Source organism: Fimicolochytrium jonesii, assembly GCF_025526975.1.
Source record: "Fimicolochytrium jonesii strain JEL569 chromosome Unknown EV422scaffold_18, whole genome shotgun sequence".
Lineage (NCBI taxonomy): Eukaryota > Fungi > Chytridiomycota > Chytridiomycetes > Spizellomycetales > Powellomycetaceae > Fimicolochytrium > Fimicolochytrium jonesii.
In genome coordinates, this window is record NW_026515685.1 from 452,405 (window position 1) to 477,670 (window position 25,266).

At 54.8% G+C, this 25,266-nt stretch overlaps 13 protein-coding genes across 13 annotated transcripts; 6 read left to right on the top strand and 7 right to left on the bottom strand.

The window, feature by feature from the left end:
* Positions 1–213: 213 nt before the first annotated feature.
* On the top strand, positions 214–3,978 carry EV422DRAFT_621335 (WD40-repeat-containing domain protein; the record flags this gene model as incomplete). Its single annotated transcript, XM_053074135.1, has 13 exons — positions 214–344; positions 420–544; positions 604–926; positions 993–1,072; positions 1,160–1,387; positions 1,448–1,526; positions 1,590–1,720; positions 1,785–1,898; positions 1,963–2,187; positions 2,258–2,381; positions 2,445–2,956; positions 3,027–3,145; positions 3,219–3,978. The coding sequence occupies exons 1-13, from the start codon at positions 327–329 to the stop codon at positions 3,976–3,978; spliced, it is 2,838 nt and encodes a 945-aa protein (XP_052924119.1). The 5' UTR covers positions 214–326.
* EV422DRAFT_535571 (ribosome biogenesis regulatory protein-domain-containing protein) lies at positions 3,936–5,553 on the bottom strand. Its single transcript, XM_053070756.1, has 4 exons — positions 5,473–5,553; positions 4,919–5,346; positions 4,418–4,776; positions 3,936–4,351 (listed from the first exon to the last, which is right to left on the bottom strand). Exons 1-4 carry the CDS (start codon positions 5,511–5,513, stop codon positions 4,259–4,261), a joined length of 921 nt encoding a protein of 306 aa, XP_052924120.1. The 5' UTR covers positions 5,514–5,553; the 3' UTR covers positions 3,936–4,258.
* A 247-nt stretch (positions 5,554–5,800) lies between these two features.
* On the top strand, positions 5,801–6,895 carry EV422DRAFT_599211 (Tim17/Tim22/Tim23/Pmp24 family-domain-containing protein; the record flags this gene model as incomplete). The annotated part of the gene is made up of 3 exons (XM_053073654.1): positions 5,801–6,320; positions 6,399–6,512; positions 6,582–6,895. 3 exons carry the CDS (start codon positions 5,801–5,803, stop codon positions 6,707–6,709), a joined length of 762 nt encoding a protein of 253 aa, XP_052924121.1. The 3' UTR covers positions 6,710–6,895.
* Positions 6,896–7,073: 178 nt separating this feature from the next.
* On the bottom strand, positions 7,074–8,512 carry EV422DRAFT_558959 (Acireductone dioxygenase ARD family). The gene is made up of 3 exons (XM_053071930.1): positions 8,202–8,512; positions 7,572–7,754; positions 7,074–7,495 (listed from the first exon to the last, which is right to left on the bottom strand). Exons 1-3 carry the CDS (start codon positions 8,400–8,402, stop codon positions 7,304–7,306), a joined length of 576 nt encoding a protein of 191 aa, XP_052924122.1. The 5' UTR covers positions 8,403–8,512; the 3' UTR covers positions 7,074–7,303.
* A 739-nt stretch (positions 8,513–9,251) lies between these two features.
* EV422DRAFT_535612 (uncharacterized protein) lies at positions 9,252–10,953 on the bottom strand. Its single transcript, XM_053070757.1, has 6 exons — positions 10,520–10,953; positions 10,399–10,407; positions 10,315–10,326; positions 10,160–10,237; positions 9,422–10,083; positions 9,252–9,356 (listed from the first exon to the last, which is right to left on the bottom strand). Exons 1-5 carry the CDS (start codon positions 10,577–10,579, stop codon positions 9,544–9,546), a joined length of 699 nt encoding a protein of 232 aa, XP_052924123.1. The 5' UTR covers positions 10,580–10,953; the 3' UTR covers positions 9,252–9,356; positions 9,422–9,543.
* A 25-nt stretch (positions 10,954–10,978) lies between these two features.
* EV422DRAFT_535615 (uncharacterized protein) lies at positions 10,979–12,338 on the bottom strand. The gene is made up of 3 exons (XM_053070758.1): positions 11,952–12,338; positions 11,859–11,890; positions 10,979–11,706 (listed from the first exon to the last, which is right to left on the bottom strand). Exons 1-3 carry the CDS (start codon positions 12,291–12,293, stop codon positions 11,133–11,135), a joined length of 948 nt encoding a protein of 315 aa, XP_052924124.1. The 5' UTR covers positions 12,294–12,338; the 3' UTR covers positions 10,979–11,132.
* Positions 12,339–12,482: 144 nt separating this feature from the next.
* EV422DRAFT_535616 (uncharacterized protein) lies at positions 12,483–16,105 on the top strand. The gene is made up of 6 exons (XM_053070759.1): positions 12,483–12,770; positions 12,836–12,998; positions 13,063–14,073; positions 14,150–14,458; positions 14,550–14,669; positions 14,740–16,105. Exons 1-6 carry the CDS (start codon positions 12,736–12,738, stop codon positions 15,814–15,816), a joined length of 2,715 nt encoding a protein of 904 aa, XP_052924125.1. The 5' UTR covers positions 12,483–12,735; the 3' UTR covers positions 15,817–16,105.
* A 186-nt stretch (positions 16,106–16,291) lies between these two features.
* EV422DRAFT_498225 (Ctr copper transporter family-domain-containing protein) lies at positions 16,292–17,649 on the top strand (the record flags this gene model as incomplete). Its single annotated transcript, XM_053068002.1, has 3 exons — positions 16,292–16,619; positions 16,715–17,104; positions 17,189–17,649. 3 exons carry the CDS (start codon positions 16,292–16,294, stop codon positions 17,647–17,649), a joined length of 1,179 nt encoding a protein of 392 aa, XP_052924126.1.
* A 1,206-nt stretch (positions 17,650–18,855) lies between these two features.
* EV422DRAFT_535622 (putative 40S ribosomal protein S9) lies at positions 18,856–20,299 on the top strand. Its single transcript, XM_053070760.1, has 5 exons — positions 18,856–19,098; positions 19,440–19,716; positions 19,815–19,865; positions 19,942–20,035; positions 20,116–20,299. Exons 1-5 carry the CDS (start codon positions 18,978–18,980, stop codon positions 20,140–20,142), a joined length of 570 nt encoding a protein of 189 aa, XP_052924127.1. The 5' UTR covers positions 18,856–18,977; the 3' UTR covers positions 20,143–20,299.
* EV422DRAFT_121932 (uncharacterized protein) lies at positions 20,040–20,822 on the bottom strand. The gene has a single exon (XM_053064678.1). It carries the CDS (start codon positions 20,734–20,736, stop codon positions 20,305–20,307), a length of 432 nt encoding a protein of 143 aa, XP_052924128.1. The 5' UTR covers positions 20,737–20,822; the 3' UTR covers positions 20,040–20,304.
* A 1,015-nt stretch (positions 20,823–21,837) lies between these two features.
* Positions 21,838–22,357, bottom strand: EV422DRAFT_498295 (histone H2A.1; the record flags this gene model as incomplete). Its single annotated transcript, XM_053068007.1, has 2 exons — positions 21,838–22,094; positions 22,210–22,357. The coding sequence occupies 2 exons, from the start codon at positions 22,355–22,357 to the stop codon at positions 21,838–21,840; spliced, it is 405 nt and encodes a 134-aa protein (XP_052924129.1).
* A 498-nt stretch (positions 22,358–22,855) lies between these two features.
* On the top strand, positions 22,856–23,613 carry EV422DRAFT_569104 (histone H2B; the record flags this gene model as incomplete). The annotated part of the gene is made up of 3 exons (XM_053072726.1): positions 22,856–22,912; positions 23,050–23,372; positions 23,583–23,613. 3 exons carry the CDS (start codon positions 22,856–22,858, stop codon positions 23,611–23,613), a joined length of 411 nt encoding a protein of 136 aa, XP_052924130.1.
* A 748-nt stretch (positions 23,614–24,361) lies between these two features.
* Positions 24,362–25,247, bottom strand: EV422DRAFT_535628 (uncharacterized protein). Its single transcript, XM_053070761.1, has 2 exons — positions 24,844–25,247; positions 24,362–24,755 (listed from the first exon to the last, which is right to left on the bottom strand). Exons 1-2 carry the CDS (start codon positions 25,106–25,108, stop codon positions 24,385–24,387), a joined length of 636 nt encoding a protein of 211 aa, XP_052924131.1. The 5' UTR covers positions 25,109–25,247; the 3' UTR covers positions 24,362–24,384.
* Positions 25,248–25,266: the final 19 nt, after the last annotated feature.

Genomic DNA, 25,266 nt, shown 5'->3' on the forward strand with positions numbered 1-25,266 from the left:
TTCTCATCTGGGTACACGAGACTGTACACACTCTCGTCGCTTGATTTCGCAGGGATTCGGCTCTGAGACTGGCCGAGGGTTACGATGATTGGATGAGCCTCTTTCGGCCGGGTGCTGGCGGGAAGCATCTTTGAGGATATCGAAGTGTGCAGCCTATCGTTTGCTGGTGAGAGTTGGCGAGCGCAGGAAGTGCGTGCTGCAAGTTGGCGACGCGTCTCAAAACGTCACGCGCAATCAATGCTCCAAAGTTCGAACTTCGAAGGCGCTTGCTCCGTGAACATCCTCGGCTAGATCTCCGCCCAAACCACTTACCCGAGAAGACTACCATGACTACTACGAAAAAGGTGATAGTGCGGATATACGCGGTCCACCGTCCTGTGGCTTGCTTGAGCAAAAATTCACGCCATGGTCCTCAATAGAGCTCTTCCAAGAAGCCCACCGGCTCGGACGCGTTCCTCGACTCCCAATCGTCAAAAATAAGCAAAGATGCTGCCAAATCAAGTCGGCCAACGACGTCAAGCAGAGGGTCTAGAGCTAAGGACTCGTGAGTGGAGGCTGCCTTTCTTGAACTGCTTGAAAGCAGTCTAATGACCCCTGGAATAGGAGTGAACCTGGGCTCAAGAACCTCCGTGGGAGTTCAACCCATTTGGCCATGGCATCGTCCCGCGAGTCCTTAGGAGTAGCACGAGCGTCCTCGAGAAGCGATGTGTCGAGCAAAACCAAGGCCCAATCCCAACGTAATCCGGAACCCCGGCCGAATCGCGACGCGAAACCAGCCATTATTGCAAAACCGACGTCGAGCGGTGGATCGGCATCGCGTGGAGATGTACCGGAGCCTGCGAAGGTGCAGCGGCGGAAGGAGTCGAAGATGGAGGTTCCTGTGCGGGCGGAGGATTCGGAGGAAGATGATGTCCCGGCTTACAAAGGTACTGCTTTGCATCACTTAGATCTGAAGTGCAACACCATTGACCAGTCACTCTCCCATCCCGTAGAGACTATCCGCGATAAACCACCCGTAGCCGCCGAACAAGTAGCAGACGATGCATACGACGCCTACGAGGAGGAGTTTGAGGTATGTGGAATGTGATCGTTGTTTGGCTTTCAATATCGCATCCGCTTAACATCTTGTTGATGCCCAGACTGATTCTCCTCCTCAAAGGACTATGACGAAGACTTCGAGGATTTCGAGGATGTTCAGCAAGAGGAGGAGCAGCCGGAGCCTGATGATTCCGAGGAGGAGGAGATTGAGCTTCTTCCTCGAAGGACGGACGTTGGAAGGGATGATGGGGAGAATGAGGATGAGGAAACCGACGAGGAAAGAGAATCGCCTCAGCCTCGGGAATACCCTCCGGTGCAAGTAGCTACGGCTGACGGACATATGAACGAGGTATGGACATGCTTCACAACTTGAAGCAAGGCAAGACCAGTAAGACGGACGCCCCAACAGGTCCAGAAGGCACTGGAGGAGGAAAACGAGCGAGCCTCTTCGCGACAAGCGAAACGGGCCCAGGAGATGAAGGAGCAGGGTTAGTGGGGTTTCGTTCGCCCATATCCCACATATTGGGGACTCAGATTGGCCTTTGCTGCAGAAACAAAGAAGGAACGGGTGTCTTCAGCGCTGCCACAGAGGACTATTGTGGGTCTTGCAGCTGCAACGAAGAAAGCCCAGGAACAACGAAAGTTGACCGATTCGGAAAAGCGGCAGAATCAGCGCGCTAAGGTAAATCGAAAGCTAGAAACATGACTATGCGATGAGGAATGCAGGCTGAACAACGCTCATCCAGGACCTGAGCAAGCTCATAACCTTGGACGTGTGTTCGTACGAACTGCTGAACTTACAACCGCTGAACGAATACGAGCTTTATATCCGGAATTATGGAACGTCGAATACCGTGCAGGTATGCAAGAAACAGAGCTCCTCGCTCCAACATCGCTCATTCTGACCCCAATCTCGTTCTGTAGGCCAGCACACAAAGCAACGAAGACCAAGGCTCACAAGAAACCCAGACCGACCTTTGGGAAACCGACAGCAAGTGGGTGCAGGCACCACCGGACGATTTCCAGGGATCGGGCAGTGGGAACCCGCTCGAGCAGTTGCAAGTCAGCACGAAGAGTGTGATTAGGGCGAGTCAGACGGCGAAGATTGATTCGTTGCGGTTGGCGTCGTTTTTGAAGAGGGCTGCTCAGGTGAGGGGTGCACATGCTTTGGTCACGTCTTGCCGTGGTAGCATCGCCTGATTGCATTACCTTTATGTAGGTCATGGATACGCTATTGGAGGAAAATGCCGCGAGCGGCGGGTTGCCCCACACTTTCACCTCTGCTACTAGCGTGAACATCAGCCAAGGCTGTACCGCTTTGAAACCCCTGCCATACCTACGAGGTGCGCTCAAATATCGGCCGTATCTCCCATGACCACTCTCTAACCCCGCTCCCTGCCACCCAGGCCGCACAATCAAATCCATCACCTACTCCCCTACCGACGCCCGCACCATCCTCGTAGCCTACTCCCTCAGCACCACAGACCGCACCCCACTAGGCCAAGACGGCCTCCTCTGCGTCTGGCGCGTCAGCGACCTCACAAGCCCCTACCGCATCCTCGTCTGCGAGAGCGAACCCACCACCTGCTGTTTCGCACCCTCCAAACCCGCCCTCGTCTTCGCGGGCACCAATAGCGGCACCGTCTGCGCGTGGGATTTGCAGGAAGCGGCGTCGACGCATCGGATGGTCGGGGTTGGGGAGGGTGAACAGCGGAAGGAGATATGTGTGCAGGCGCCGAGTTATAGCACCGATGGGATATATACGTTGAAAGGATATCATGAGGCGCCGATTAGGACGTTGACGCCGTTGCCGATGAGGCGGGATACGGGTACGGGGGCCGGGGTGGGACGGTTTGCGATTGAGCAGGGGTCGTTTCAGGTGGCTTCGTTGGATGAGGGGGGGTTGATACATTTTTGGGTGAGTTCGGAGGATTGGTGGGGTTTGGTGAGCGGTACAATCTTGCTAACGTTGATGGGTTGGGATTCAGACCGTGCTGGAACTCCTCGATGAGTCGTTTGCAGAAGCTGAGCCTGATTATGGCATGAGGATAGGCAGCAGGATCAAGCTTATCAAGGGGCCATCGTTCAACGTCCAGTCTCGGGACAGGTATGCTCTTCCATTCAGTCCCAATAAACTTTCACAGCACCTCAATACTTAATTCCCCGACATGACCCCGCAGATCAAACCCCTCAAAAGAGATCAGAGTAACAACCTCCCACTTCCTCATCCCCGACGTCGACAAATTCCTCGTCGGCACCGACACCGGCCTCATCCTCCACCAATCCCGGTTCCGCCACCGCTGCCACCCGCGCGCGTTCTCCCTCACTTCCCAGACACCCATCGACGCAATAACGTCCCTCTCCTGCTCTCCCCACAATCCCAACCTCTTCCTTGCCGGCTATACCTCCGGCACCATCGCCCTCTTCAAACTCACGGACTCATCCCCGCTCGTCACCTGGGACGCCTCCCCGGACCCCATCGTGTCAGTGCAATGGTCCCCACAACGCCCCGCAGTCTTCTTCGTCCTGGACGAAACAGGCAAACTGAGCGTATGGGATCTCAGCGAAAGCGAAGCTGACCCGGCCTTCGTGGTCCGGTCGGGGAGCGTAGGTGCAAGTACAAGTAGCCAACGAACGACGGGACCGATCGTCACCTTCGCGCTGTGTCCCGCCTACACCGCTGTGATATCCGACGGGACGACGTCGGCATCGCAGGTGAAATTGGCCCAGCCGAGTAGGAATGTTACGCTGATGCTTGGGTATGCGGATAGCACGTGTGAGATTCATTTGTTGGATGAGGGGTTGGTTGAGGCTGCTGTTGATGAGGGGAGTGTGTTGGGGAGTTACGTGGATGGCGGGGTTGGGGGGAAAGGGAGAGTAGGGGGTGGGGAGGAGGACGAGGAGGGTCATGGGGGGTTTCGGATGGATACTGAAGAGTGAGAAGACGACAGAGCGGGGGCGTAGATGTGATATGCAAATAATAATAGCCATGATATTATGGATCGCAGCGTCGACACGAAGATGATATCCTGCGCATAATGAGAGGGATTGACGCCAGCATGGCCAGCGGCTAGATGATATAAATATGTTGCTGCATGCCCGGCTGCCCTCTAAATGCTTAGGCTGCCCGACAAGATCCTAAATCTGAACTGCGTAATGGAGAACTATCTGCTATGTACAAAGACGGGATGGCGGAGATTGTGTGGGTGGGTGTTGACTACTACTTCTTGGACCTGCCCTTGGTCTTCTTCTTTTTCCCGTCGTCAAAGTCGACAACCTTCAATCCTCCCTTTTGGTGGACGTGTTTCACGGCCTGTGGAAGTAAGAGTGAGACATCCCTCACGTATGAACTGCCGATCGGAAGCTTCCCAAAACATACCTTTGTCACATTGATCACCTTCCCATCCTCACCCTTCAGCACCTTCTTAACAACATTCATAACACCCTCCTTCTCCTTACTCGCATCCCCCGGCGTCAGCTCATCGAACTTTCTCTTCCCCCGCTTCACCTTAACCGCGTCCTCGTTCCTGAGCGACTTGTCGAACCGGCCCATGGACGCCGTGGCACCCTTTGACTCAAGGATCTTCTTTGTGACCTCGGCTTTGCGCACCTCGCGCGGATTCTTGCCTGCGGAGACGGCTGCGTGCTCTTCGGCGTTACGGCGCTGTTGCTGTTTGTTTTTGTTGACCCGCTCGGTTTTCTCTTCGCGGGCTTTTTCGTATTGGTCTTCCATTGGGTCTGGGGAAGAAAACCAGGGTGTGAGTAAATGCCTTACCGGTTGACACGGAAAGACTGTCATCGTCCGATCAATAATATTCATCCGACATAGGCGTTTCCGGCCGTTCGTCGTCACAAATGTTGACGGTCCCTCCCAACTCACCAGCATTATGAGGAACCTCCTTAATCCAATCATCCTCCGCCGTATTCGTGCCCTTGTATCCCCACCTCGCCTTATACTCTCCCGACGCCTCATCATAATTCATCTTCTTCCTCGTCGTCTTCTGGATCCCCTTCGCCTTGGCGAACTTCTCCCATCGGGTCATAGGCTTGTCCTTCGGGATTGGTTTTGCTCGTGGCAAGATGGTCGTTCCTGGTGGTAATTTCGCAGTCACACTATCGAGACTCGTTTCGGTTGGCAGAGAGAAAATTTGGTTAAGGAGGAGCTGGGTTCCGTCCCGGGCGACATCTTTTAGGTAAGCTTCGGGCTGCTTTTTGAGTTGGGCGGCGTCGATGGGGTTTGTGTCGTAGGCGACGAGGTTGCCGAGGTCAAAGTCCAAGGGAATGAGCTTCTCTACCTCCACGGACTTGCTATTGTGGTGAGGAAGCGTTAGTGGTGCTCGAATGCGCAACGGTTGGAAGGACAAGCCTTCCCCGTCCACACCAAGCGAAGGGAGAGAGTATAGAGCCAGAGGCATACACACTCCGGACACTTACTATTTTGCCTTGAGGGCCTGGAGCTGGTCTGCGACGTCCATTGTGTTGGTTCTGCAGGTGAATTCTATAAACTGGGGGTTTGCAACTTTCTCCAGGCACAAGAGACACGAAAGAAGCCAGTCGCTGCTTACGTGAGCATGCATTTATTGTCAGTCACGTGCGCGCTCGAATTCAATTCTGGGAATCGGAATTTTCGCCCCTCCTCACTAATCGTTGTTCCGCCTGTTGAGTTGGAAATTGCAACGCAATCCTTTGCACATAACTTATTGCTCAGCACCCACTCCATTCCACTCCCTCACACACCCCTGCATATCCCTCGCAACTCGCAATGTCGTCCTGGTTCGGTTTCGGCGGAAGCGCACCCGCAGCCCCAGCACCAACATCGTCAAGCTCGGCCTCGCCCGTCGACACCGCCCCAACCACCTCCTTCACATCACAACCCCCTTCCTCACCCTCCTCGTCACAGCCAACGTCCGCAATAACAGTCTCCGACATGCTCGCCGACCTCCAATCCTCGCCCAAGCACGTCGATTCCCTCAAACAGAAACTCGCCCCCGCTGTACCCCAGGACGACGTTGAAATCCTCTACTTGTCCGACAACCCCTTCGGCCTTGCCCACAAGCCACCCACGGGCACCTTCGGCCCGTTGCCGATGCGTACCGGCTACGATAAGCTGCTGTATGGGGTGGGGACGGCGTATGTGGGTGGCCTCGTGTATGGTGGAGTGTACGGAACGTTGAGGGGGTTTAGGACTGCGCAGGTGCCAACTTTCAAAGTGAGAATGAACAATGTGCTGAATCAGACGACGAGATATGGGCCTTGGGCTGCGAATTCCATGGGAATTATGAGTATGTTTCAAATATCGGTTTTTTGAGGTGAAACTTGGGTTGTGTGGGGCTAGTCGTGCTAACCGTACGTTTTTCCAGCTATGGGATGGGCGTTGCTGGACAACGCATTCGAAGCAATGAGGGGCGGTCAGTCGGATTACTACAACCACGTCGCAGCGGCATTCACAAGTGGATTCCTATTCAAATCTACAGGTATGCACGTCCCTCCCCGGCTCATCTCTTGTTGATAACCCCTTAATAATACTGTTTGCATCATTCCAGCCGGACTTCGACCTGCAGTATTCACAGGAGCGATCCTCGCCGGAGTCGTCGGAGCATACGGTGCATGGGAGCACATCACCGAGGAAGGATTTACTATCCCCACTTTGAGCCGGCCTGCGCGCGCCTAAGCGCAATTGACCGCGAATGGAATGTAGATTTTTTTAGTTCATAGAGGATTCCAGGAAGTGGGCATCGGTCAATCGCGCCCCCCTTCGACCAACGCATATTACATTGTAATTACCGCCGGCACGAGTCATGCGGCGACGTAACCAGTGATTCGCCCACGCCGCATGACCTAGATAGTAGCTAACAAGCACGGGCGCAACCGTAGCTTTAACTAGCCGCCAACGTCGCTCAACCCATACTCCCCAACCCATACTCCCCAACTTATTTGGGACACGTCTGTATGTCCAGTTTTTGTATATTATTGGGGGGAAATCCCTCGCCCCACACAAATGTCAGTTTCTTCGTTGCGCTTTTGCGAACATGCGGAGCAGATCTTTACTACGCCAGTTTTATGTTGTTGCTATTGCAAACTATGTCGTACTATGCTACGACTGGCCGACGTGACAGCCGGCATAATGAGGCATCAGCCTAAAGGGTTACATGCAAGAAAAAGTGTGGAAGGCAAAGAAGGAAATGTCACTATACAAAAAATGTCCCCTGGGTTGAACTACTACGCGCTCCCCAAGCGCAATCCAACGGCCGCCGTCGCTCCCCTCTCAATTAACCTCCGCCGCAAAGCGCTCCGAGGCCGGGTACGCCACTGTATTCAGGTAATTTGTGCGGTACGAATTCGCATCGGTGTCCGGGTTCCTATTCAGCGGCGTCCATTTCGGGTCCTCCTTGAACAGCCGCATCGCTTTAAGGTAGTTGGTCGTGTCGAGGGTGAAACGGTGGTACATTCCCGCGGGCTACATACATCACCGAAAAACCGTTAACCCCCATTCAATATCATCCAACGAGACTGCTTGAACACGAGGAACATACCAGTATAATCATATCCCCCTGCTCACACTTAATCCGGATCCACGCATCGTTCGGCGCGCGGATGTCGAAATAGCCGGATCCTTCGAGGATGAACCGGATCTCTTCGTCCTCGTGGATGTGTTCCGTGAAGAAGGTTTTAAGCTTTTCTTCGTAGTTTGGGAGTTTCTCGCGGGATATTGTTATCTGGAAGGGGAGAGGGAGGGGGTGGTTAGATCGGGCTTGTGAGGGTTGGGGTGCACTGGGTGATGTAGCTTCGTCCTCGTTGTCCGGTTGAGGCGGGGAGCCCACCTGGCTCAAGCCGAGAGTCAATGATTGTCGCAGGCCACTAAAGGGGCCCCCAGACTCCATGTCGTTCCAGACATCCCGCTCATTTGACTTTTAGGTAAAAGAAGGGGAGCTGGAGACGGGTGGTGGTCGTCCTAAGTTTTGTCAATGGCTCGCCACAACATGCCGCTGCAACCCGCACCCCGTCCAAGAGACATCCTAGAGCACCAAACGGGCACTCCCACCATCTTTCATAGCATCCCCCCGTTCCTTTTCGCCGCCCCTAACCTCCCACACATCCTCCCCCATTCCCCTCCATCCAGCTCTCCCAAAAGAACACCCCACCTCCCCCACTTGTCAACCAACCTCATCCCGATTCTTATAAGCCCGTTCCACACAGATCCCTTCCACAACATCCATATACCCCTCACTCTTCACATCCAAATGCCAATGCAGCACCCCCAAAGCCGCCAACTGGTCGAGCGAGACCGGGCGGTTGGGCGTGTATTGATGCGGGTTGCGGCCGTCGGTCGTGTCGAGGTCGTTGTAGAAGTAGGCTGATACCATTTTGAGGAGGGGTTGGGGGGTGAGGTGAGAGGTGGGTGTGAGGGAAGTAGTGGTGTGTGCCTGCGAGGGATGTATAAAATGGGATAGAAAGAGGTGTGAACGGAGGTGTGAAAAGCGGAGACGCCGGAGCTCCGCGAAGCGTTCTCTTTAGGAATTGCGCAATCCGTAATCATTCCGCTCTTTGCACGCGCGCCGCCAACTTCCAAAGCCAAACGCGCGGCTGTCATCAGCACTTCAAGACATGAACGACGACCAGGAAAGGCAACGGAGGATTGTTTTGCACATACGGTAGGATTTACAGTAGGATTGGGAAGAAACAACACAAAACAAATACAAACACTGCCTATGTACAAATACACACACACGTCCTCGCAAACAACGACCGGCGACAAAGCGCCGTGCATAAAAAACAAACCATATACACCATGTTCTGAAGAGTAATAGGGTCCCATCAATCCTATCAATTCTACGCCCTACCCCGGGGAATAGGTCCTCTTTTCCAAGCTAGGGCCACGCCGCTTTACTCGGTCGAGTCCGCGATACCGCCCTCGGTAATTTGGTAGACTGTGAGGGAGAGAGATTCGTTGGGAGGTCATTTTGTATGTCGGGCGATGTGGGGCGCACTCACCAGCTTCGGATTCTATAGGATTGAAACGGTACATCAGCGATTTGCCCAACGATTGTAAAGAAGAATTGCAACGTGAGCATACCAGGAACATCCGGACTATCGTAGATCTTGCAAATCCTCTGCTCGCCACGCCCTTTACGGAGGTAGAGCCGGGTGGTAGAAGCGTGCGCAAGCACGTGTCCTCCAATGGGTTTCTTGGGATCAGCGACAAAGGTCAAGCCACCTCCAGGGTCAGCGCACATCTACGCGTAGGAGACGGGAGGAGTATGAAGTGCGGTTCATGGTGACGACCTCGGTGAAAGACGGGGGTTTCCTCTACCTGGTTGGTAATGAAAATCGCAACATTGAACTCTTCAGCAATCCGCATGAGCTTAGACATCATCTGGTTAAGCTTCTGCTGTCGCTCCGCAAGTTCACCACGACCGCTATAGTCAGTCCTGAACAGAGCGATGATGGAATCGATGACGACAAGACGGTACTGGCGCTCCTCGCACAGTCGAGCGGCGAGATGGTTCAGGAGCTCCATTTGGTGCTCGCTGTTGTGCGCACGGGCGACGGCAATGTTGTCGAGTGCGGCTTCTCCATCGACGTTGAAACGCGCGGCGATGGACTTGATACGCTCGGGACGGAAAGTGCCTTCCGTGTCGATGAATGCGGCCTGACGATGGAAAAGATGGGGGTCAGAGTGAGTGTTCGATTGCGATGGAGACCCGGCCAAATGTAGCGACAACAAACCTTGCCGTTACCGCCTCCCATAGAAGCCGGCAGCTGAGCCATAACACAAAGCGTATGCGACAGCTGCGTTTTACCGGTTCGGAACTCCCCGAAAGCTTCCGTGATGGACATAGTCTGAACTCCTCCGCCCAGAAGGGTGTCAAAGTCCTTGCAGCCCGTGGAGATACGGACGACACTCTTGCGCTTGGCCTCCAGCTCGATGCCGGTGACGAAGGTACATGGAAGCAGCTTGCCCGCGGCTTCCTTCATTTTCTCGATCTTGGCTTCGGAGAGACCCTTGATCTTTGATAAGTTCCGGCTGGTGGTCATTTGGACGGCCTGTAGGCGGAAGTAAACATCGTGCTTCGGTGGTCATACTGGCACAGTCGTCGGCTGGTAACAATCAAATACTCACCCGAACGGTGGTGATCCCGTTGCTCTTAAGCTTCTGAATATCTGCGTTATTGATACCGGCATCTTGAAGTTTCTCAACCTAATGGGAATGAGAAACGTGGATATGTCAGAACCGCTCGATGAGAAGCAGGGAAGCAGCCTCAAAGCTCTACTCACTTCCATAAAATCCTTCAATGCCGCGTGAGGAAAGAAATGTCAGTTCACGACGACTGTGCTCAGCACCATGCAATCTTGACTTACCGGTGAAACCTGTGCGAAGCAGCAGAAACAACCGACATCAGTACAAGAGAAGGGAGCTCTCAAGCAGTGCGTTGGTTAGCTCCGTAGACCTTCAGCAACTCAGCCAAGGGCTAAACGTTACCTCAAACTCCTCTTCCATGTCCTCCTCGTCAGCGACGGCATGGTCTTGCATCTCGGCCATCTTGACCAAACTAGTTCCGAGGGCGGAAGGGGTGCTTCCGGGGTGTGGACGACGTAAAGGCAAGGAGGTGGAGAGGTCCAAGGAACTTTCGGTTGTGCTTGTGAAGCCCGTTTGGGAAACGGATGGGTGGGAGGAAAGTCAAAGCTGAGCTGAGTTGGGGGCCAAACTGTTGGACTTTTATACGGACGCGTTTTGACCGTTCACCTGTCCAAGAGTTCGAACATCGAGACGTTGAACCCCGAAAGCCCAGATAGCTTCATCGCTGCCTGTTCCGAGGAGAGTAGATGGGTGCTTCATATGAAAAGAGCTCAGATAACGCAAGAAGTTGCACAAAATGTTTGTCTGCATGGATAACTAAATTCGCCTGCTTGCACTTCTTGACTTCAAATACAGTAGAAAGCCATTAAGGTCATAGCGATGTTGTCTTCACAGCGATATATAAGGTTTTCGTATTATGCAAACAAGACAACGAGGACGGCATACCCTCTTGTGCAATTCGCTAAATTAAAGGGGAAACAGGTACATCGACTGGTACTGGCAATCAGCCCATCGACTATTGCATCGCAAAGGTGTCGATATCATCATAAGTGATGATCCCGCGAGCCCCGGTGTCGGCCGGCTTATCCCAATCAACCTTTCCATTCTGCAGGGCCACAGGTTCCGGCTCCGGCTCTCCCGACATGTACCGCTCCATCTGTGCGTCCAAATCCTCCATCGTCGCAGGTCCCTTCCGCGGAGCACGTCCCACCCCGGTGCGTCCGCCCCTCCCACGGTTTCCACGTCCGTTTCTGTCCGGCCCGCCACCATTGCTCTGTCCCCCCACCTTCGCACCTAGGCGAGGCCCCAGTCGGTCCTCCAACTTCTGCCCGAGCCTGTCGACGATGCTGCTCCCCTGCTTGGGACCGAGGCGGTCGGCTAGAGAGCTTCCGACAGCGCCCCGACCAGCCTGCCTGGACCCTCCGCCGATGAGTTCGACCGTCATCGCTTGTCCGTCAAGTTCGCGGCCATCGTAGGTGTCGAGGGCGGACTGTGCTGCACGGGCGCTGTCGAACGTAACTTCGCACTCTCCGAGAGAGCGACCGGCGTTGTCGTACTTGAAGTGTATCTTGTTGACTGCTCCTTGTGTTCTGTTCAGGTAAGATCACGGTGTCCCATGTGAGATGCCGACGGACATGCCGTAGATTGGAAGTGTGGGAGGGAGGATTTGGTAAGAACGAGGTTCCGACAAGTGCTGAAACGCTTTTCGCAATTTCGCCTTCACACGGTGGTAGGTACCGACCCCATAAGCTCTGCGATATCCTCCTGCGTCACCTGAAGAATCCGGATCAGTTTGCGTCATACCTCACCCAAGACGCAGTTCCCTTTAACTCACGTTCCAGTGCAAATTCTTAATCGTGATCGTCGCTCCTTCTGCAGCGGTACTCCTCCCCACTCGCCCGCTATCCCTCAAGCCAGCGCCAGATCCACCCCTCGAGTCGCCAAACATATCATGCTTCCACTGCCCTTCCAAGTCTCTTCGTGCATACGGCTTGTTCTCGCGACGGGGGCCGCCTGATCCTCTGCCGTCGGGCCGGTCGTAGGAGGATCGCGAGCGGTAGTTGTTGGATCTGCGTGTGTCTGAAGCGAAGGAGACACCGTTTCCCTGCTTGGTGCGGCGCTTGGGCCTGTTTGAGGCGATGATGTCGTCGAGGGAGAGGTCCATAGGGTCTGCCATTGTTGCGGTTGTGCTGTTGTTGTTGGAATTGTGAGTCTGTTTCACTGGTTTTGCATTTGCAGCAAGTCGAGGGAGGCAAATTCAGGCAATGGGGAACAGCCCCACTGTGATACCGCCACACCCCTCGTTGCGCGTGCTCTTGGAATTCCACACTCATCGCAGGGTTACGCTTCTTTCCGGACTTTTTCCCACCCCCATCTTCGCGATGGCGCCCCATATGCTTGAAACCGCCACTGCCTCCCGGTACCGTCAAACGAAGGTGCAACGCCACAAGGCTCCGCTACCGGGATAATCGATAATCGGGTACATTCGGATCAACCGTACCGTCAGTTCGACCCTGCCCCGTTTCTTTGCGCCCAGGAGGCCTGAAGGCGGAAACGAGCAACGTAAACTCTTGGTATCCTTGAAGAAAACAGCTTGGATAGCACAAGGCCGTATTAGCATGAGCGTAGCAGAGCCCTTCCCTGCCATTGATGGGTAAGACGGAGTATGAAGCACTTGGGGGCGTCGGGCGTTCCAAACTCACCTTATCCCCAACCCAGTTCTCACGGCTTCACTTTTACGTATGAAGAACCGCAGAGCAACGTTCGCTCCCTGCATCGAAAGGCGGAGAAACGGGAAGCATTTCCGCCGTTTGGATATGACCCGTACAAAGATCCCGCTGTTTTGCGTTGGCTTGCCCGTCCGGGTGTGCAGAAGCTTGCGGTATGTGGATATTCCCCTCCCTATTCTTCTGTAAGCATCGGCTCACCTTCACGACATCTCCCAGGTAGCCACGCCCAGGTTATGCTCATCATGTGCAAAGGCCATGACATCGCGTTGCGTCCAGTGCAATGCACTGTTTCATGCCGATTGCAGAGTTCCCAACAGTTTGATGCCCACATTGGCATCAGTTCTCATTCTGCACCACGGTCTGTCTGTGGCCACGCTGGACATATTGAAGTCTCTCTTGATGTCCAGCGGGGCGGTCATCGCCGTAGACGCCCTGGACTTGGACAGCACGGAACTCACATCGGATGCATTGGAGACACGGACGGCGGTACTCCTTGTGGGACAGCTTCTGGAGCCGTTCCGGCGTCGAAAGAAGCCGACGAATGGCAAACAACGAGCGGCTTGGCAAGCTGTCCTACATCGGGCCATCGCCCACGAACGCATTGGACTGGTCTGCACGCCAGACAACTTCCCCAGCGCATTCAAACCCGTCGGAATGCAAGAGGCGTCTGCCCCCGGCTGGGGCGCTGCATCAAAAGTCTCTGCGTCGACGTCAACAGCGGCTAGTCAGTCACGCCCCCACCCTATCCTTCAGAACGTACGGCGAATCGGTACCGAAAACTACGTGTTTTTCGCAAAGGGCACTGCCGCCAAAGGCTCGCGTGTCATCGCCCGATGGGGAACGGGTGTCCCGCTCGCGGCAGTGAATGAGAACGTTGTCTCGCTGAATATGATCGCGACGCCGAGAGTTGAGATTGATGGGAAGTGGCATGCGTATTGGGACCCGGCTGAATCGGATGCTGGCGGTTTGGTTGTGAATGCGCTGAGATATGCGGCGGCTGCGGCGGTGGTGAAGGGGTATAGTGCGCTGTGTGATGGGTGCCTTGAGGAGGCTTTGAAGGCTGCGTCGGCAAGCGAGGGGGATGGGCAGACTACAGCTGCTGAAGTGCAACCGCACCGTGAGCCGCACCAGCATTTCAGAACGGTCAAGGAACATGTTGCGGAACTTGAGGATCGGGAAGATATGGATTTCATGCGGTTACGCAACCGGTTCCGGACAAAGTACTGGGTACCAAAATAAAACAACACCCGTTTCAGCTCGCTTACAATATTCGCATAACTCACAACATTCCCTCCGCTCCCAGAAAGAATTCGCCCAAACCGCCTCCCTCCCCATCCACGTCCCCACCCACGCTCACAAAACACACATCTGCGCGTTCAGCAAAGCTGAGACTGTGGACCGATATCAGCGGCTTGTCTCTACGCCCCACAGGGCCGCTGAACACGGTGGTCTTGCGACGACGGGACCGGACGAGGAAGCTGGAACTGATAGGCGGCGGAACCGCAGGACGAGAGTGAGGTCCGCGCCGCATGTTACGATGAAAAGTAGAGGTCAGGGGTGGTTGCCTGTCATCAGTACCGACACGGCGGACAGGTTGAGGGAGGAGCGGAAGGTGCGAACTGACTGTCTGTTGCGTGGGTGTCGTTGGAGGATGGAATCGCCAGCTTACTGATATTGGACTGTGTGGGTCTTTGTTTTGGTAGGCGGCGGAATCAGTTCACTACGATCGCGAGAAACCGACGTTCATGGTCCTCCCCGCCAATCTCTACGGTCCACATCACTACTTTGAAACACCCCGACCGAAGACGCAAGGGTCATTTGAGGTTCGCATTATACCACGAATTGAAGCCCTGTCAAACCCAACACTAACTTCTGATCAAATTTATCATTCAGAAACCCTCACCGACGGAACATACCAAAATTCCCTATCTCCCATCAACCCCACTACACCTGCCCACCCGCCCCCGTAAACCCCGCGTCACGCTAACGACCACATCCATCCCGCAAATCCCCACAACGCCTATCCCGCAGCCACAGCATCGCAAGCATCCATCCCGACGTCTGATGCGACAACCAGCCAGAACATCCTTCCCCGCCGCGAGTCAGGAGACGGGGGAAAGTCCTGTGAAAAGGGCCAGACCTGAGGGTGCGGGGAAAGGCGCAAGGCAGCCGGTGGTTTCGGAGACGAGGCGGGATGAAGATGATGAGGACGAAGGCGGGGATGGGGATGATACGGATAGTTTTGGAGGGTTTGAGGAGGATGGGGAGGAGGCGGAGGAGAGTGTTGGTGTAGATGTGACGATGGAGGAAGGCGAGGTTGGTGAAAGGAAGGAGGAAGGCGAATTGGAAAGGCAGGTTGTGAAAGAGGCGGACTCGACGCCAGCGATATCGACAAACCGGACGACATCGGAAAGACCGGTCTTGAGGACATCCGCGACGAAGGAGAAGAATTCGGCGAAATCGAAACCTACCCTCGCTCACGTCAATCGCCAGCCACCAACAAAACCACCAAATGTTGACGCGAGTAAGGTGAAGACGAGCATCCCCATACCTCCAGCGAAGACATATCTTGCCAAAGTCTCTACAACGATAAAACCGCCCAGAAAGCCTGTTATGATGAACAGCAAAGCGAAGCCATCGACAGGTGGTCGGGTGAAGCCTTCGAGAGTGTTTACCCAGCCGACGCCGTCGAAACCCAGCACCACCACCGCCACAACGAAATCAGCACACATCGTAACGCAACGGAATCCACCACCGGAACAGGAGGATGTGACGCGTCCCGTCCAGGATGCTTTGTCTCGGCACCCCTTACTTAATAACAATAACGGACATGCATCATCGCGCGTACCACATATCAACGACATCTCACGACCGTTGATCAGCAAGCAACCTGTGGGGTGGCGGGAAGCGACATTGCAGCTGTATGAGCGGCATGGCGGTGAGGAGGGGGAGGAGGAGTGGTGGTGGTGATGTGCGAGTTCCCTCTCAAAGGGAGTGTTTTTGGGACGACACTGGACAGAGCTTAGGAGGGCATGGGAGAGCACATGGAAAGGGACATGGTTAGAGTTAGCACACTAGGGTTAGACGGTATTGGGTAGGGAACTCGTCTTACCGTACAACCCTAACACGTAATCTCAGTGTCAAACAGGCTCAAATGAGTGGAGCTATTTGGGGTTACACCAGGGCGTTTCGGCGCGTCTTGTCCCGTGTTTCAGGGCGGGAACGTTAACTTGGCACTAATTGAAAGCATCATGATTCAACTATATGAACGGCCGCCGACGCCTGAGTCCGAGTCTCTGATAGTTCCGATCGACGGAGCGCCAGAGGAGAGAAGAAAACGAGAATGCATATAAAGAGCCCCAACGCGGGGCAAAACCCCCTCATCCGCTCATTTTTGCCCCCCCACCCTGTCACCTAACAAAAGCACCTCCAGACACTCCCACCAATGTCACCATCACAAAAGAAGTCCTTCCTCCTCCTCGCCCTCGGAGCAGGAACCCTCTCCCTCTCAGTGGCAGCACAAGACTGCCCCGCCCCACCCGCTTCCTGCCCGCGTCCGACGAACCCAGCCGACCCAGCATGCGCCTCCTTCCGCCTCTGCGACAAGAATGCCACCGCAGCCATGGATTCCCTTTGCACGCAGATGGACGCTATGCCGGGATGCAACCTAAGGAAGTTGTGTACGACCAGTCCGGGGAGTGTTCCGGAGCCATACTGCAAACCCATGTCGCTGTTGGCTGATGTTTGTTCGGTGGATATGCCGAGGATGTCGGGTAGGTGATCAGTGACGGGGTGTTCTTTCGATATGTTTAGTGTGACCTCGAGTTGCCGGCTTACAAGTCGCTAACCACCTTCCTCCATCCCCCAGATTGCGCAACATACGTAAACATGTGCGGCAACAGCACCTCCGCCTCCACCTCCGTCAACGCCCAATGCAAAGAACCCGCCTCCGCAGCCCTCCCCAACATCCCCACCAGCAAGGCAGCCACCCAGAACATCTACTCCATCTGCCACGAGATGAGCATGCCTGGCTGTGAGGCCTGCTCGATTACCTCGGCCACTGACACATACCCCCGCGGCTCGTGCGACTTGATGGGCACATACGCGCTGCTGTGCAAGGCGATGCCGGATATGAGGCAATGTGCGGATTGGAAGACTATGTGTGCTGCTACGCCTAATCTGGGCTGGTGCTCGTCCGCTAATGGCGGTGATGCTAATAGCAATGATCCGCCTATTATGAGGATGTTTTTCCACACCGGTATGTTTTGACTTACTTCAACCATACAAAAAAGACCGACAGAGTCACTAAACTCTTTATTCCCTTCCATTCCCGAACCCACAGGCTTCGTCGACTACGTCCTCTTCGAAACCTGGATCCCGCGCACCAGCGGCCAATACTTCGGCACCTGGCTCGCCGTCTTCCTCCTCGGCATCTTCTACGAAGCCTGGAACACCTTCGTCGCAACCTACGAGTCCAAGCTCCTCCAACGCCACAAGGCCACCGACACCGTCTCCAAGACCGGTCTCGTACCGCCAAACACCGCCTCGCCCATCGCTCGCCCTACGCAACAGGGCAATGTCGTGCAGAGGATTCAGAGAGCGGTTGTGAGAGGGTTGGCCAAGTTTGTGACGGTTACGGTGGCGTATGCGCTCATGTTGGTTGCCATGACGTTTAACGTCGGGTTGTTCTTTGCGGTCGTGCTGGGGCTTGCGATTGGCAGCGCCATTTTCTCGGAATGGACCAGGGCCGCTGTCGCGGCCGCTGTCATGGATCAGGCTGGGGGTGAAGAGTTGTGCTGTTGATCGAGCTTTTCACTCTGTAACTGAAAGTGGGGATTCTCTCTTCATTCCTGAGTCTTCTTTCCCTCCGCAATTGTAATAAGGCCTTGAAATGGCCTGTTGCATGTCAGGTAGTTTGCCGTTTGGCACCCAAGTTGTCCATCACATTAGTCTCTCCATAACCCCTGTTGTACATAAATTTTACCCCTAGGGAACAAACGAAAAACAGAATCTTTTCATATGCTCTTCGACATATCTCAGATTCGTCGGTGATAAAAGAATGTGGGAGTCCTGGTCAACAATTCCTCAGATATCTGGTCCCGGTTGTTCCGGGGCGATGGATTGCTAGCTATTCAAACATGCCTCTTGAGAATCCCCACTCATCACGGGTTGCTCTTCAACACCCGTTTTCTTTTCTACGCTTCCTCCAGCTCGGCTGACCTCGTCCTCTTCACACTATTCCTTCGTCAGCCCGTCTGACGCACGCTCTTCCTCTTTCGGCATCAGGCGGATCTCTGTAAATGCTCGCTGATCGCGTTCCTCAGCATGTGTTCTCCTCGGTCTCGATCCGGAAGTCATGCAAGATGCGCTTCGGATCCGCTGCTCCTCAGTCAATTTTTCCCCCTTCCACTTTATGCAGATTCTTGCTGATGACTCGGGCTCTCGCGCGATGCGATGTGCCACGGGTTGATTCTCCTGTACTTCCACTACGCGGATGCTCTTGCTGGACACTATGCACCTGCCTACACGCTGCATGATTCTGCTAATCGCTGCTCTTCAACTCTGCTCCCCTGCGCGTACCTGCAGCGTCGCAACTACCACCTCCACCGGAACCGTGGTTGGGACTGCAACGGCAAGCACTATCTCCGCTGGGCACTCTTGCTCCTCCACGACGCGGTCGGCGCTCTTCAGCCGCTCTCTCCTCTTCCTCCACTCTGCATATTTTGTGCTAGTTGCAGCCGCTAATGGCAGCTGCTTATTTCCGCTCTTACACCTTTCGCTCCTCTGGTCGTCTCCGTCTCTCTTCCTGCACCCGCTGCGCCTTTCCTTGCCACTTCTACCTATCCATGCTAATCGCTCTTGCTCGACGCGGGCGCTCCTCAGCTAATCTCTCCTCTAACTCCACTCTGGCAAATTTCTGCTAGTCGCTGCTCTTCAAACTCGTTGCATTCCTTGTGAGTGACAGCACGCGCGGAGTTTGCCACGCCAAGCCACCCGACGCCACTTCGTCCCAAAATCGCAGATCACATGACCCTCAAAAAAGACCGCCGTGCCCAAATGCCCCCTCACCTCGCCAACCGTCTTTTTCTTCCCCCCTTTTCAATTCATCACAGAGTTGACAGACAGCAACCATGCCTCAGAGGAACTGTTCCAAGACCTACAAGGTCCCCAAGAGGCCCTTCGAGTCCGAGCGTCTCGACCAGGAGCTCAAGCTTGCTGGAGAGTATGGACTCAGGTGCAAGCGTGAAATCTGTAAGTTGCCGGGAGAGGTGGGAATTGGGGTTTGTTGAGGTCGGGTCTGGATGCAGTTGAGGAGACGGAGGAAGGGGGTGGAGAGATGGGGGGGAAAGGAGGTTCTTAGGACGTAGTGGTGGTGGTGGGAGTCCTCTTGGGAATGATTTGGAGGTCGGATCTGTAGGTAGCTGGTCTCGTAGTAAGGGCATTTCGAGGACTCTTTCGCCCCCCCTCGGGCTGTTGCTGTTTCTCGTACTGGAGGTTCTTGGCAACTGGGAGAACGAGCAAGAGCAGCAATTTCCCGAGGTTCTCGAAGTTATCAAAAACTGACTCTCTCCGTCTCTCGTTTCTCTTCTCAGGGCGTGTCGGTTACTCCCTCTCGCACATCCGTCGTGCCGCTCGTGAGCTCCTGACTCTCGAGGAGAAGGACCCCCGCCGTCTTTTCGAGGGTAACGCTTTGATTCGTCGTCTTATCCGCACCGGTATCCTCGACGAGTCCAAGGCCAAGCTCGATTACGTTCTCGGTCTCAAGATTGAGGATTTCCTCGAGCGTCGTCTCCAGACCCAGGTCTTCAAGCTTGGTCTCGCCAAGTCGATCCACCACGCTCGTGTCCTCATTCGTCAGAGGCACATTCGGTATGTGGCCACTGCGGTATCTTGAATTTTGTAAAAGTTCGATACCCGCATGTCACTTACTATTGGGATTCTATCTCCCGTTCTTTGCTTCTCCATAGCGTCGGCAAGCAGATCGTGAACATCCCCAGTTTCATCGTCCGCTTGGACAGGTTCGTACCCATGTCTGCCTCTTTTGTACTATACAACGAGACGCCGTACTGACCCTCTTCCACCTTGTCTTTATAGCCAAAAGCACATCGACTTTGCCCTCACCTCTCCCTACGGAGGAGGCCGTGCTGGTCGTGTGAAGCGTAAGCGTGCTGCCGCCGCCGCCTCCAAGGTATGTATCTACTTTCCCCCTTCACTCAAATCCCATTCTTGAAGAAAAACGCTCATCGACCATTTTCTCTATTTTTTTAGGGCGAGGAGGCCGAGGAGGAGGAATAGATCATTGACTGATCACGCAGGCCCGGGAGTCATGACCATGACCATGTCCTAGACACAGAACGCTCCTTGCTCCAGTGCCCCTTTCCTCTCTGCTTGTTTTGTCAGTCTACTACTCTGTCCATTTACTTGCACATAAAAGATTGTCATACTCCTGCATTCTCTCTACGTGTCGTATCGTCCCCACATGCATTCTTTATCCTCCCGCCCAGCGAGACAATGACGGTACAAAAAGCATACGCAAAAACACAAAACGATGAAATGTTCGATGCTTTCATCACAGCGCTCCACGCCCCTCTTGCCCCCTCCCATCACAGCACAGAACCAAGCCGCCTTACTCCCCCTTCTCGTCCTCTTTATCCCCCCCGCCCTCCCTAATAATCGGCTTCCCATCCACTTCTTCAAGTGCGGAAACTTCTTCGTCATCTCAGCGACCCACACATTCTCCCCCGTGGCCTTCTCCTCCACCGGATTCCCGACAAACAGCACCTCGACACAATGCGCCAACCCGCCCAACGGCTGCAACCCACTCCAATCTCTTGATCTTATTGTTGCTCGCATACAGCACCTTGAGCTTCTTACAGCACTCGATCCCATTCAGCCGCTCGATCTGGCTGGTTATAGCTGATCCAGGGCTCCTCGAGATTGTCCGCAACGGCATCGATGCCCTCGCTCTTCTTGATGTTGTTGCGGCCGAGATGTCACTCTGCGAAATGTGACGACTGGACAAGGCGGGTTGGGAGGAGATACAGAGCAACCGGGTCTCTCTCACGGCCCCGGAGCGGATCCGGAATGGGACACGGATGTAGTCCTGCTCTTTTTGTGCCCTGGGTTGTTTGCAGCTGTTCGTTTGAGCGAGCGGTGAACGGCACGGTTTGACAACTTTTCTGAGAATCGGCTACGCGCAATTGTTGGTCTCAGACTCTGACGCGTGAGGTGCGAAGTCATCGCGTCATCTGGACTTTTGAACGGTTCCTGGTCTGTCTCACCGGCATATGCCATATATGTCTCAACGGCATATGGGGAACCCTGGACGCTATCAGAACGGACGGGGGATGGCCGCCAAAAGGAGCATCCATTAGCACTGCGGGCGCGCCGTGGCGGTGAATTCGACGCTGCTCGTATGGTATATGCCAGCGGATTCTTTCGACGACTGGAGATGTAGTGGGGCAGCCGCCGACGCAAAATACAGTATCTTGCCTCCCCACTTTGTGACATAGGATAAATCCAAAACGTGGTCGGGAAATGGAGCAGAGGACATGATTGTGCGGCTGAAGACCGGGGCGAAAGACGGTGCTAGAAACGCATCGGAAAGCAATCTCTGTTTGACTAAAGAGCCCTCACTGAAGACGTACGTTCGTTGTCATCAAGTCGGGCTCCTGTTCACGAGGAAGCAACTCGGCCGACCAAGTCTAACGAGACACAAAAACGCTTGGAGACAGATGCAAGACCAAGAGCAAAAGTTGTTGGTTCGATAGGATGGATGTATTCAAGAAGTGAATGACAAAACCGATAGTTATCTACACAAGGAACGGATAGATTGGGTGTATGATGTATGGGTGTGGGTGTGTGTTTTATCCTTCCCGCTAGGTGCTGCGGGTACGGTTCTGACAAAAACCGGATAATACAAAGTAGATAGGGAGAGATAGAGAGGGGGAGTTTGAACAAAAAAATCACTCTTTTCGAAGGGAGCGAAATCTACTGGGACTCCTGGGTACCCTTTCCACCCTTGGTCTTCTTGGGCAAGAGGATGTTGTGGATGTTTGGCAAGACACCGCCCTGGGCGATGGTGACGTTGCCGAGCAGCTTGTTGAGCTCCTCGTCGTTGCGGATGGCGAGCTGCAGGTGGCGCGGGATGATACGGGTCTTCTTGTTGTCGCGAGCGGCGTTGCCAGCCAGCTCGAGGATTTCGGCGCCGAGGTATTCGAGGACCGCCGCGAGGTACACTGGTGCGCCTGTTCAGAGAGAAAGAGAGGATAATTGTATGTGAGTGGATTTGTCACAGGAGAGAGAAAAGGTGAAGCACAGTCATGTGCGAGATCATGGGCGAAATGCATTTCGAATTCTTACCAGCACCGACACGCTGAGCGTAGTTTCCTTTCCTGAGCAGACGGTGGATACGACCGACGGGGAACTGAAGACCGGCCTTGGACGAGCGAGACTTTCCGGCCTTGACGGTGTTCTTGTCGCCACCCGATTTGCCTTTTCCTCCAGCCATTGTGTTGAGATGCGAGGGTTGAGTTGGGGTTTGGGTGAGTGAGTGGGTGTGTTGGCGAGTACGGTTGGGGGCGAGAGCTGAGTGTTGCTGTGAGGGAGTAAACGAGATTCGGGACTGAGGGGGGTTGTGTTTGGGCGGGGAGTCTTTATATGGCGCGTGTTTGGAGGTCCGCGAGCGAGAGCGAGAAGGAAGCGAGAGCGAGTGATTGGGTGGCGGAGCGCGTCGCAGGGTGATACACGCAATCTGCCCATAACGAGATACCCGCGCTTCTTGGTCGCTCAGCAGGAGTCCTTTGAAGCCATCCGGACACGCGCGCGAGAGGCCTCAAGTCCCTCCCCCAAGCGGAATATAAAAGGCACCCACGCAAACCCCCCTCCCCTGCGTTCCCTCCTTCCCCAAACACTCCCAGCTACCTACCCACGCTACCTACCCACTCACTACCACTCGTCGTCACCCCCACTCTCTTCGACAACTCCGAATTACACCAGCTCATTCACAATGGCACCCAAGGAAGCTCCCGCCTCTCAATCGTCCCAGGTCACTGGCGGAAAGAAGGTGCGCTTGCGACTCGTTTACCATTCCCCATTCCCATCCTGTTGCTGCCCCACATTCCTTCCATCACCTTCGACCCTCATTCCCAATCCACCAACTAACCTTTTCTCAATTCCATTCCATCCTCCCCCAATCCACAGCCCGCCGGCAAAGCCCCCGCCAAATCCACCACCGAAAAGAAGGAAGGCGCCAAAAAAGGCCGCAAGACCATCCGCCGCGAAACCTACTCCACCTACATCTACAAAGTCCTCAAGCAGGTTCACCCCGACACCGGAATCTCAAACAAGGCCATGTCCATTATGAACTCGTTCGTCAACGATATCTTCGAAAGGATCGCCGGTGAAGCCTCAAAGCTCGCTTCGTACAACAAGCGCTCGACGATTAGCTCCAGGGAGATTCAGACCGCCGTCAGGTTGATTCTGCCCGGTGAACTCGCCAAGCATGCCGTTTCGGAGGGTACCAAGTGAGTTTCTGATCTGCGACGACCGAAGAGAGGGGCAAGAATGCTGGAAGCAGGCGAGCTCTTCGCGAGCCCTACGCGAGCCACATTGCGCCAAAGGCGCTGGTCTCGTCTAGCACTCCGCTCTTAGCGAGCATCGCGAGCAAGCTCCTGCCCCACTGTCCTTTTCCGCGCTTTGAACGCCCTCACTCATCCACCTTTTCCTTTTCGCAGAGCCGTGACCAAATACCAATCCTCCAAGTAAACCAACCAATACCCGCAAGCCAAAACCCCCCATCATCCCCCATCTTGCATACATCCCACCCCTCTCCTACAGTCGTCTTTTCGTGTGTGTCGCGGTTGTTGTTTTCTTTCATTTCGAAAGAGCGTTTTTGTAAAAACGGGCGACCACCCCCTCCCCCCAAATCCTTATCTTGTGAGAGCCAATACAATATCCCTATATCAAATTGTAAATAGGATAAAAAGCAATGGATTTGTGAACTTGAACTTTGGAGCTGCAGGTGTGGTCTCGTGTATGGCCGGCTAGATACGTGTCGCCATAGGTGGATCCACCTCAGGTCGGATCACTGAGCTCAAAAGGCCGATGCATGCTGAACTCTGGGGCCCCTATACCCGTAACTCGCACTTTTCGCTCGCTCGAGTCAGATCCCGGAGACCGGGGGACGGAGGACCTAACATGTGTTCTTATGTATGCGTGTGGGGGTTGCGAGGGGGGACCGGACACTTTTCCCAATCGACGGCGTCAACCTCGCCGTAACGCGGCAGGAAAGAACGGAAACGTCGGGATACTTTTGTTCGAAGAGGTTGTGCAACGTTCTTCCTAACACTCTACTGTATACACGGCCCAATGGGTTTCTTGTTATCTCGTGTGTCCCGTATATGAGGGGCCGTGTCGTATGCACCATTACATTTTTCACTATTGATCAGTACGTCCGGCGGCGGGGGGGGGGGGGGGGGGGGGGGGGGGATGTGCGGATCCGTGTAATAGATATGTGCGTATATCAACCGTACGCCGCTACGCCGCCCTCCCGCGCCGCCTCTCACACACGTGCAAAACGCCTCTCACAAACACGCCCGTCCACGTCCCTCTCCACCTCGCCCGCGGGTCCCTCAAACACTCCACGCCGCCCCCACCGCCCCACTCCAGCACCCCCGTATACTCCGCCAAGTACAGCCGCGGCACCGTGTCGGTGTACCCGCCGTACATGTCGTCGGCATACGCCCACGTGCATAATAGGCCTAGGGGGGTGATGACGAAGAATTCGTGGGTGTTGTCGAGGGACGAGGTTTGGAAGAGGCCGAGGGTGTGGCGGTGGGTGTGGCGGAAGAAGGGGTTGTGGGAGGAAAAAGGGAGGGGGAGGAGGGGTGTGGTGGGGGGTTGGTGGGCTAAGGGGAGAAAACAGGGGTGCGTGAGTGGGGGGATGGGGGAATCGGGGAAGGGGACAGTGAACTGTGGACGATACATGACACTTACCGTCCTCGCGGCGAAACCGGTACGTGGATTTGAGGGATGGGTCGATGCGGGAATATTGTAATGTGTGGGGTCCATCGTCGCTCTCGGTGGTTTCCGTTTCTTCTTCGTTTTTGTTGGCATCTTCATGCACCGTTTTCGCTCCTCCCGCGTCGACTTTGCCTTCGGTGTTGTTATCGTTGCCGTGCTCCGCGCCCGCCGCTTCGTCCGCGTTCTTTTTCGTCCCATACAATCTCGCTCGCCGCTGTTTGCGCGTTTCGCCCGACATCCGTGATGGTTCCCCAATGCTTCCCGGTGCACTCTCGCCACTCAGCTTCGTCTTGCCCTTTCGCTTCACTTCATTCTCATCCTCCCACCCGCTCTTCCCGATCTTACTCACAGGTTTCGGCGCATTCCACCACTCTCCCTCATCCCCGCCCTCCCGCC

Coding starts and splice junctions, on each gene's coding strand:
- EV422DRAFT_558959 (XM_053071930.1), bottom strand. CDS start 8,402: ATGGTATCAGCCTACTTCTACAACGACCTCGACACGACCGACGGCCGC. Junction 7,755..8,201: donor CTTATAAGAATCGGGATGAG/GTTGGTTGACAA, acceptor CTCCCCTTCCAG/ATAACAATATCCCGCGAGAA. Junction 7,496..7,571: donor AGGGGGATATGATTATACTG/GTATGTTCCTCG, acceptor TGATGTATGTAG/CCCGCGGGAATGTACCACCG.
- EV422DRAFT_121932 (XM_053064678.1), bottom strand. CDS start 20,736: ATGGGATCGAGTGCTGTAAGAAGCTCAAGGTGCTGTATGCGAGCAACA.
- EV422DRAFT_535571 (XM_053070756.1), bottom strand. CDS start 5,513: ATGGACGTCGCAGACCAGCTCCAGGCCCTCAAGGCAAAATA. Junction 5,347..5,472: donor CAGGCCCTCAAGGCAAAATA/GTAAGTGTCCGG, acceptor TCACCACAATAG/CAAGTCCGTGGAGGTAGAGA. Junction 4,352..4,417: donor AGGTGATCAATGTGACAAAG/GTATGTTTTGGG, acceptor TTACTTCCACAG/GCCGTGAAACACGTCCACCA.
- EV422DRAFT_535616 (XM_053070759.1), top strand. CDS start 12,736: ATGAGCGTAGCAGAGCCCTTCCCTGCCATTGATGG. Junction 12,999..13,062: donor CGGGTGTGCAGAAGCTTGCG/GTATGTGGATAT, acceptor GACATCTCCCAG/GTAGCCACGCCCAGGTTATG. Junction 14,074..14,149: donor GGTTCCGGACAAAGTACTGG/GTACCAAAATAA, acceptor CTCCGCTCCCAG/AAAGAATTCGCCCAAACCGC.
- EV422DRAFT_535622 (XM_053070760.1), top strand. CDS start 18,978: ATGCCTCAGAGGAACTGTTCCAAGACCTACAAGGTCCCCAAGAGGCCC. Junction 19,099..19,439: donor CAGGTGCAAGCGTGAAATCT/GTAAGTTGCCGG, acceptor TTCTCTTCTCAG/GGCGTGTCGGTTACTCCCTC. Junction 19,717..19,814: donor ATTCGTCAGAGGCACATTCG/GTATGTGGCCAC, acceptor GCTTCTCCATAG/CGTCGGCAAGCAGATCGTGA.
- EV422DRAFT_535615 (XM_053070758.1), bottom strand. CDS start 12,293: ATGGCAGACCCTATGGACCTCTCCCTCGACGACATCATCGCCTCAAAC. Junction 11,891..11,951: donor TTAAGAATTTGCACTGGAAC/GTGAGTTAAAGG, acceptor CGGATTCTTCAG/GTGACGCAGGAGGATATCGC. Junction 11,707..11,858: donor GATATCGCAGAGCTTATGGG/GTCGGTACCTAC, acceptor TTACCTGAACAG/AACACAAGGAGCAGTCAACA.
- EV422DRAFT_535612 (XM_053070757.1), bottom strand. CDS start 10,579: ATGGCCGAGATGCAAGACCATGCCGTCGCTGACGAGGAGGACATGGAA. Junction 10,084..10,159: donor ACGGGATCACCACCGTTCGG/GTGAGTATTTGA, acceptor TTCCGCCTACAG/GCCGTCCAAATGACCACCAG.
- EV422DRAFT_535628 (XM_053070761.1), bottom strand. CDS start 25,108: ATGTCGGGCGAAACGCGCAAACAGCGGCGAGCGAGATTGTATGGGACG. Junction 24,756..24,843: donor CCGGTTTCGCCGCGAGGACG/GTAAGTGTCATG, acceptor TTCTCCCCTTAG/CCCACCAACCCCCCACCACA.